Source organism: Mizuhopecten yessoensis, unplaced genomic scaffold (assembly GCF_002113885.1).
Source record: "Mizuhopecten yessoensis strain PY_sf001 unplaced genomic scaffold, ASM211388v2 scaffold716311, whole genome shotgun sequence".
NCBI classification, from domain to species: domain Eukaryota; kingdom Metazoa; phylum Mollusca; class Bivalvia; order Pectinida; family Pectinidae; genus Mizuhopecten; species Mizuhopecten yessoensis.
This window is the reverse complement of record NW_018480053.1, coordinates 352,686-362,562: the sequence shown is the minus strand read 5'-3', so window position 1 is coordinate 362,562 and position 9,877 is coordinate 352,686. Positions and strand designations below refer to the sequence as shown.

The window sequence follows — 9,877 nt, the reverse complement described above, 5'->3', positions numbered from 1 at the left end:
TGTATCAGATGTATACTCCAGTCACTGTATCAGATGTATACTTCAGTATCTGTATCAGATGTAGTATCTGTATCAGATGTATACTCAAGTCTCTGTATCAGATGTATACTCCTGTCTCTGTATCAGATGTATACTCCAGTCTGTGTATCAGATGTATACTCCAGTCCTTGTATCATATGTATACTCCAGTCCCTGTATCAGATGTATACTCCAGTCACTGTATCAGATGTATACTTCAGTATCTGTATCAGATGTATACTCAAGTCTCTGTATCAGAAGTATACTCCTGTCCCTGTATCAGATGTATACTCCAGTCTCTGTATCAGATGTATACTCAAGTCTCTGTATCATATGTATACTCCAGTCCCTGTATCAGGTGTATACTCCAGTCTCTGTATCAGATGTATACTCCAGTCTCTGTATCAGATGTATACTCCAGTTTCTGTATCAGATGTATACTCCAGTCACTGTATCAGATGTATACTTCAGTATCTGTATCAGATGTAGTATCTGTATCAGATGTATACTAAAGTCTCTGTATCAGATGTATACTCCTGTCCCTGTATCAGATGTATACTCCAGTCCCTGTATCATATGTATACTCCAGTCACTGTATCAGATGTATACTTCAGTCTCTGTATCATATGTATACTCAAGTCTCTGTATCAGATGTATACTCCAGTCCCTGTATCATATGTATACTCCAGTCCCTGTATCAGATGTATACTCCAGTCTCTGTATCAGATGTATACTCCAGTCACTGTATCAGATTTATACTCCAGTCACTGTATCAGGTGTATACTCCAGTCCCTGTATCAGATGTATACTCCAGTCACTGTATCAGGTGTATACTCCAATCCCTGTATCAGATGTATACTCCAGTCTCTGTATCATATGTATACTCCAGTCACTGTATAAGATGTATACTCCAGTCACTGTATCAGGTGTATACTCCAGTCCCTGTATCAGATGTATACTCCAGTCCCTGTATCATATGTATACTCCAGTCACTGTATCAGATGTATACTTCAGTATCTGTATCAGATGTATACTTCAGTATCTGTATCAGGTGTATACGCCAGTCTCTGTATCAGATATATACTCCAGTCTCTGTATCAGATGTATACTCCAGTCACTGTATCAGATGTATACTCCAGTCACTGTATCAGGTGTATACTCCAATCCCTGTATCAGATGTATACTCCAGTCTCTGTATCAGATGTATACTCCAGTCTCTGTATCATATGTACACTCCAGTCCCTGTATCAGGTGTATACTCCAGTCCCTGTATCAGATGTATACTCCATTCTCTATATCATATGTATACTCCAGTCTCTAAATCAGATGTATACTCCAGTCTCTGTATCAGATGTTTACTTCAGTATCTGTATCAGACATATACTCCAGTCTCTGTATCAGATGTATATACTCAAGTCTGTGTATCAGATGTATTTACTTCAGTTTCTGTATCACAGGTATATATAAATATACTCCAGTCTCTCTATTGGATGTTTTCCTGTTTCATAAGTAGTTGCCCTTTGTCTTGAGTTTCGCATGTTTAAAGACGGATTGGGAAAAGAGGATGGCCGACTATGCAGCCAACTTTGATTTTGTCAGTACAAATTCGTTATCGTTATTTCTCGAAAAGGACTTGACAGATTTATTTTCACAAATTTTTAGAAAAGTTTGTTTTTGTTTTTCTGTTTTGTCCAAAGTTTTGCATGACTCATTTCCAGACTGGTCGGGAAAAGAAGATGGCCACGAGGCAGCCTTTTCGCATTTTGACAGTTCAAGTTTATTACCGCTATTTTTTTAAAAAGTTATCAAGAGATCTTTCTCAAATGTCCTATATATGTTATCCTCTGTCTGTAGCTGTGCATATTTCATTAAAAGACTGATCGGGGGGAAAACAGGATAGTTGCAAGTAGTCCTCTTGGATTATGAAAAATTGAAGTTTTGTTATCGCAATTTCCTCATTTTTTATTTCTGTCGTCAACTAAAAAATCTATCTCATAAACCCTCCTTTAAAACATCTGTGTTGTTAGTCACGATGTGTTATGTTTTATGCTAAAATAATTGTTTTGTCATCCGCTAGAAAGGGTTCTATCACAAACAATCATGATATACTTAATTAGTTATCTTAAGTTGCAGCCACCGGTAGCATTTATTTCAGCAACAATATGGTGTCTATATGGATCAAGTAAAGGATCTTAACTGAAATAAATTTGTTCCGCTTTTTCAGCTATTAGATTACAATACGCAAAGAGTCCCTGGAAAAAGCAGTTGTAAGCTCGCTAATGAGTATTTATATTTGGCATTAAAGAGGCGTTAATTATAGGTTTATATATTGTGGTGTTTCATAGCTGTAATTGTTAATTAAGTATTGTTATATTTACATTGATGGACGGTGTGTTATGTATACTGTGACGTAGCTCTCCTGTCTATCCTTATTATGCTTAGAGAATGATATATATAAATAATTTAATCTCGCTTGTAAAAAATACTTTTCATTGGCCTAAAAAAAATGTCATCAGCCCATAACATAAAAAAATGACGTCGCCGTTTGTAACGTCGCTTTTGATTGGCTGATACAGCGGCGTAATAATTTCTAAGAGAATAGAGTCCATAAATAAAAATTGATTTCCACAGGGATCGTGTATAGTAGATTAAATTAAAAGGATTAACTTGAATATATTTTTTATGTTATGGAGCTATAACACAAAAACCGGAGTGTACTCTCATCATAAACCGCTCGCGGTTTATTTAGAGTACACTCCGTTTTTTGTGTGTTATAGCTCCATAACATAAAAAAAAAAATATTCAAGTTAATCCTTAAATATGTATGTACCTATAAGCCTAAGGGCTTTTGCTTAATAAAGAATGAATGAGTAGCCTAGCTTGTCGTGCGTGATATGTTCTGACGACCTAGTCCGAAATAACTTACTATCACCTTTGATTTTTTTATTGGAAAATTTAATAGGATATTACGAACTTATTCTAAACCCTAAAATGTTGGAGCGAAGTTTAAAATGATGCAGCACATGCACCTAGACTGCAGAAATTGCTGTAATTTCTAACTTCAATAGCGAGGACAAATTTGACGCTATATGTTTACCAGATATCCCTCTTTGTGAAAAAATTGGCTTAACAATATTGGATATCATATCGCTATTGTTCTATAGCCTGTCAGAACGCCAAGCGAAGCATGGCGAAAACCAAAGTCCTTCTAATCTAACTCCGTGCTAGGTCAAGTTAAACCACAAGGACCGAAAAGGTTGTTGAACTGTATACGTACGTACCACATCCTCAGAAAAAATCTCCATATCTCCATAAAGGGAACCAGCGAGTTAAACTAGACTATGATTCTACTGTCGCTGACGTGAAATATTTGGTTTGGTATTTTTTCAAAAGAAGAATTTTAAATGTTGAAACATGTTTCGATACATATATTAAAAGAATTATACATAGTTGCTTAATATTTCAATGCTTCAAATAGAAACACACACAAAAAAAAACCTGCAGGGGTCAAACTCAGGACAGTACTTTTACACTCCCAAGCTTACTCTTTACCAATCTAGAGGGAACAAAAAGTTGCGGGAAAAAAATGTAACTTAACACTAACATTGACTGATTTGGATACCGTAAATACGATGTTTAAAGTATAGGTAACGTGAATATGATTGGAAATAAACTTTTGACACCCTGATCTTATGCCAAGTTTGAATCCTGCCCTGTAATACTTTTACCCTCAGAACACTATTATTTATTTCTTATAACTTATTTTATCTTTCTTACTTTTTTCGGATAAAATCCCGCATTACATGCCGTTCTTTTCGAAAGTAATTGATCAAAATTATAGTGCGATTATATATCGGGGAAAATAGAATTCCAGTGCATATAAACGTAATTTATGAGGATCATTTATTAAAAAATATTTTAAAACGGCTTGTCATTCTTGAGTTACGCATATAAATTATACTTAATATCATGTGTATTATAGCAAGGTCATTAGCGAGAGGTATAACCAAATTAGACATTCAAAATTATGAAGATAATTCAAAATTGCTTCGTTTTGAAAAGGTATCATTTATTAATTGTAAAATCTAGCAAACAGTTACTTCCCTTGAAAGAACTGACGAGGTCGCATCGGTCGGCACTTCCGTCATCCGGGCCTTTCTCATCACGCTGCCATCATGGGTCGTATGCACAATCCCGGGTATGCTTTCCTCGGATTTAAAACACAATTTCATCATAAAAATCCAATTAAAATTTTGTTTGTCTAACCTATTACTTAATGAATGAAGTATCGAAACCAAAATATACCTGGTATATACTTTATTTCAACAGATATTTAATAGATAATAGGACCTATAGCTTAGTTTAGATCGTCTCCCACGTGGGTGACTTGCGACTGTTAAGATGTGTTAAACCGTGTATATAGGTATACTGTTAATTGATGTGTTGATTTTGAAAGGTCGGTCTCTCTTTATTGTCATTTCTCTGCAGACTAATGATAACGAGAGCTGATTGATGACAGTAATAATGTGATCCATTTCTGTTGTTTCCTTTTGGAAAAGAAGGGGGGGGGGGGGGGGGGGTGATATTGCTGCTGTAGGCCTATTTGTTAGCTGTTCGGCCTTCAATTCAGTCGTTAAATTCATCTTTATACTTTTTATTGAAAATTGGATGGCTTTATTATATCATGTCAATGGTACATCATTAAACCATTCAAAACCAGAATTGATTAAAACTTGTTTATTTTAACTGATGTGACACGTTAAAAGAGAACACACGTCAGAATATGTTGATGTTGTATTGATGTAAACAATGCTTTTAACAATGAAGAGACAAATGTAGAGTCCGTTATGTATGGAACTAACACTAAAAAATCATGTCTAATGGAATAAAATTGTACTAGATTGATTACCTGTCACCAGTGTCGCTCAATTTCTTGAGTGACCCTCTGTAGTTGGGAGGTCCTGGGTGAAGAGTAGTGTAACCAGAACTGAAATGGATCAATCACAAGCGACCAGTTTAGCTCCATTTGTTAATGCGTTTGTCAACAGTTCGGAGGTCCCTGGTCTGGCTGCATGTTCCATCTCCTGTTATCTGAATTGCTCTCTGTCCAGTCTGTGCCTGTTACCCTTACTATATACTATAATCATGTTTATCCAACGAAACAAGTGTGGCAGGTTTTAATTGTACATAGGATTAAGGTCGCATTCTAGCTTCGAGCTAGAGGGAATTTCCCTTTAGCTCTCGTTCATTTTATGATCTATTTTTTTTCTTCTAATTAGAGATTCTTTTTCTTTCTCCCTGCCTTACAGGATTCAGTGCCTGGTCTCAATTATTTGGATGGGGGCTTAAATTTTACTTCTCTTGAAAGTATTTTTTGAAAACACTCTTGATTGGGATTTTTGTTGACTTTTTTCAAAAACGTGTATGTCATTCTAGTCACAAACTTAAACCACAAGAGCATATACCAATTAAAGTAGAACTTATTTTTTTGTTCTGTTCTGTATATATTGCATCTGTGTAGTTGTATAGTGTAATGCCTTTGTCCTACTGCCTACATTGTGAAGGTAATAGATTCAAGATCTTAGTACTTGTAATAAGAGGAACAGTAACTTAAAATGGTGGTAGACTTTTATGCAGAATGTAGAAATTAAGAAAAAAAACACTTAAACTTTTTAATAATATGTATATTAAAATAGACTTAAAAAATTACCAGTAGGCTCATCATATTTAGTTACATTTTATCAGTTTTGTTTTATTTTGTTCATTTCAGAAAGGGTATTTCCCAGTCAGCTCTTCCTTACAGAAGATCAGTCCCTACAGTAAGTAAAAGTTCTATTTTGGTCATTTTTCAATGCCTCCTCCAGGGATCTAACTCTGGACTTCTAGTTTACTAGTCTGATGATCCCTCGTTTGAACCATGTTGGTAGGAAGCAGCTAATGATTTACCAAGATGACACACTTCAAGCTTCTAAAGGTTGAGGTGATTATTGTGAGAACAAGGCTTAACATAATTGTTACTATTTCCCAGGTCCCTACCTGGGTGCTAAAGTAGCAGGTCATTATATGTTAATATCTCTACTAGGTATCAAACCAAGGGTCTTTAGGTTTTTTATATTCTGATAATTTAGTCTACTGGTAGAGTTAAATGAAAAATTCTCCATAGCCTAAGCAGCATGGTCGAGACATGCAACGTTTAAATTAATTGTTTGCAGCAAGCACCTCATTATGGGATTATGGTCAAAATTTTGTCATAACGACAATCTGCCATGATTGAACCCAGAATGTTTGACATATAAGTTATTTATAATTTGTTTTTTAATCATGCACATGTATGATGTCATTTGAGTTGAAATGCTTTACAACAGAAATGTAAATTTGATTAATATAATGAAGTAGCAACATGAAACTGGAAATTTACAATAGGGGATGTTTTATTGATGTTAAAAGAAATGACAGTATTGAAAAATTTGATAAACATGTTCTTTGAATTTCAGTGGCTGAAGCTGACATCAGATGATGTGCAGGAACAAATATTTAAACTGGCGAAGAAGGGACTCACCCCATCCCAGATTGGTATGTATGGCTGTCTAGTGTCTACATAGCTTGTGTTGTGCACTGGCTTATTTCCAATGACTGTCACTGTCAATATTCAACAGAATTTCTGAAGCCGTACCTTATTCATAATTTTCAAAATGGTCCAAGAAACCCCAGAAAATCTATTTAGAAAGTCATATGTCATTTTTCTTTAACTTCATCTTTGAAGACATTGCATGTATACGTAGGACATTTACTTAAGATTTATTGATGTGATGGAGCGAAGAAGTTAAGCCAAAACTTTGTTTTTTGAGCACAAATTCAAAACTTCGAAAAAACCCAGTTTACTACTTGCTTTTTGTGAAAATTCGCTTATTAGTGTCTAAGAACTGTATTTCTAACTCCTGTTAGTTAATTTAACTGCTTAGATCTCTTTAACCATGTACTTGGTCTTTTAGTTTTAGAGAAAATAACTTTACCAATTTGAATCAAATTAAAAGCAAAATTTCGAAAAATCAGTGTTTTTTTTAATCTGAAGGGCAAATGGTACACATAAACAGCTATAAAAATTACCCAGATTAATCTTGAGCTAGGGAAAGGTCGGCTTGTAATGTTTTATCACACGCTTTGTAGGTGTCATCCTAAGGGATTCCCATGGAGTTGCACAAGTGAGATTTGTAACCGGGAACAAAATTCTGCGTATCCTTAAAGCCAAAGGCCTGGCAGCAGATATCCCCGAGGATCTGTACCATCTCATCAAGAAGGCTGTGAACATCCGTAAACACATGGAGCGCAACAGGAAGGTAAATCTGCCTACACCCACATTTATCAGCGTGTGAACTTACAGGTTCATATACATTTATATTCTGTGCAGCAATTTAAGCTCACCTGTTCAAAGAACAGAGAGCTATAGCGTTACCCCCGGCGTGAGCATCATCGTGAAAATAACTGTTAAAGTTTTACCTGCAAGTTATTTAGCATGGAGGTTCCTGTGGATTATGTTATTGATGTAGTGAAGTTAAAATCTATAAATTTCACTCTTTTTGAAATTTTCCAATTGTTTTGTACTTAACTTTTTTAAACCACATCAACGTTAAAGTTTTAACTGCAAGTTATTTAGAAGCTTGTCATTCATTAAATATGTGTACTAGGATGCTGATATTTTGCATAAAGGTTCCTGTTGGGTAAAAATATTGATGAAGTGAAGTTCAAATTAAAAAATAATTTCAAATGTTTTTGACTTTTGACCTGTTTTGAACTTAATACTTTTACAAACAAATTTTTAAATACGATAACATTTTAAAAGGCGAGCATTTGGTGGGTTTGACACCATCTCTGGTTAAAGGACAATATCTACATTTGCTCTGCATCCTTCCATTGTAATGCATTGTGAAGGCAAATGTTGTTATGAGACTACAACAACATTTGCTATTGTAACATTATCAATCTATTGTGATGTCAGCAATTTCATTGTTGTCAACACTAGATTTGCGGTTCAAAATGACTAAATAAAGCTAACTATTCTATTAAAATATAAATATAAATAATGAATATTTTAGCAAATATTTTTATGGTTCTATAACACACATTACTATTGCTGACAAACTTATTTAAGCCCTAGGCCAAATAAAATTAATTACTTGGTTCTCAGGGCAATTTTTTTCAAAATAGATGCGGCAGGGCAGTATATTTTTTTTTTCATTTTACATGGCAAAAACGAGATGAGGGCGATTTTTTTTTTCATTGTGTAGTTTGTAAAACGTTCATTGTGGACATTACCTTGTCTTTTTATAGTTGTGTAGAGACCCGTCATAGAGCAAGCCTCCGAAAATCCCCCCACGATGTCCCAGACGAGAATCACTAACCCCCCCCCCATTCCTTATTTTTACCGAAATAGGGCCATTTGTACACAAGACTAATAAGTCATAATCATTTTAACGCTTGCCTGTATCTCAATCCTTACCTTTATTCAAACGTTTTCGCGACTTGGGTGACAAACGAGTAAAAACGACATGCGGACCAATTTTCCAGATTTTTTTTAAAGATGGCGGCTGGCGCATTCACATTTTTTTTTTATTACTTTCACGATAAAATCAGCAATGCGCACGGTGCCATGAAATGCGCGCAGGCCTGAGAACCAAGTAATCAAATTTTTTTGGCCCTATCAGGCTTTATTAAGTTTGCCATCAATAGCAATGTGTGTTGTTGGACCATAGCAACATTTGCTAAAACATTCATTGCTTAATTAAATATGGGTCATGTTGCAAAACTTTAGGATATGTTTATATTATTCATGAGGAATTAGGCTAGTGTATATTAGGCAAGGCTTGGTTTCACATTGTCAAATTTCACGAGTTTTATTTTAAGTCACCCGAGACAATGCTTTTGTCCTTCATCATGTGTCGTCCATTTAAACAAAACAAAATCACATTCTCAACTTCCCTTTACAAACTGCTTAACTATTTCATGAAAATCGTGCATGAAGGTTCCATGGCCGAAAACAAATAAAAATTGTGAATTATATGGAGTCAGATTGACTACAATTTCATCTATCTCTTTTTTTTCTGCCTCCAACATGATTAAATACTTTGCAGTTTAACAGAGAGAAAAAACTAAAAGCTTAACGAAAAAAGGTGAAATAGAATGATGAAAAGGTAACCTTTTCTCAAAGGACTATAAGGCTCAATATCATAATAATTAACAATATTTAACCAGTGTACTTGACATGGGAGAGGAATTATCTAGGCTTGGTCTGTTTTCTAACAGCTACCAACTAGATATGTATATGTTGGTCATTCACCAACATCGCTTTGTTGAAAAATCTAGAGGTGTAATATTTACATAATATATTTTTCTTTGTCATGGCAAAAGCAATTTTATAATAACTCGTGACTTCAGAATATGACAGGACTTGTTGTTTCCTGAAACAATTTCGATTATATTTTTTCGCACAATACTGTTAACTCTTTCTGAGGACAAAACAAATTTCCAGGGTTATGTTACCAATAGTTATCCAGTTTTCAAACATAAGACTGGTATTTAGTTTGTGCAGTAAGATATTTTAGTTTCAACGATAGGTAATCTTGAAGGGTATACCCGTTGATCACCTGATTTTAGGGTACCTGGTAGGTAGTTTTACTGCTGACTTACTTGCTTTAAACACAGGTATCTTATTTGTTTGGATTACATAAATTCAAGTTCATTAAATTAGATGACACTTTCATCATCACTTGTGATCAGTGAAGAATTAATGTACTGGTCTTGAAAATTCTATGTAACATCTGTCTGGTCTGAACAGTTTGCACGGGGTGGGGGGGGGGGGGGT

The 9,877-nt window shown here is 34.9% G+C and overlaps 1 protein-coding gene across 1 annotated transcript in view; it reads left to right on the top strand.

Moving 5' to 3' along the window:
* The first annotated feature begins 4,129 nt into the window (after positions 1 to 4,129).
* The window catches only part of LOC110442924 (40S ribosomal protein S13), a 6,863-nt gene continuing 1,115 nt past the window's right edge, over positions 4,130 to 9,877 (top strand). The window contains exons 1-4 of the mRNA XM_021486818.1: positions 4,130 to 4,216; positions 5,789 to 5,837; positions 6,513 to 6,591; positions 7,186 to 7,355. Of these exons, the coding sequence (XP_021342493.1) occupies positions 4,194 to 4,216; positions 5,789 to 5,837; positions 6,513 to 6,591; positions 7,186 to 7,355 (321 nt within the window). The 5' untranslated portion in view covers positions 4,130 to 4,193. The remainder of the gene's footprint in view (positions 4,217 to 5,788; positions 5,838 to 6,512; positions 6,592 to 7,185; positions 7,356 to 9,877) is intronic.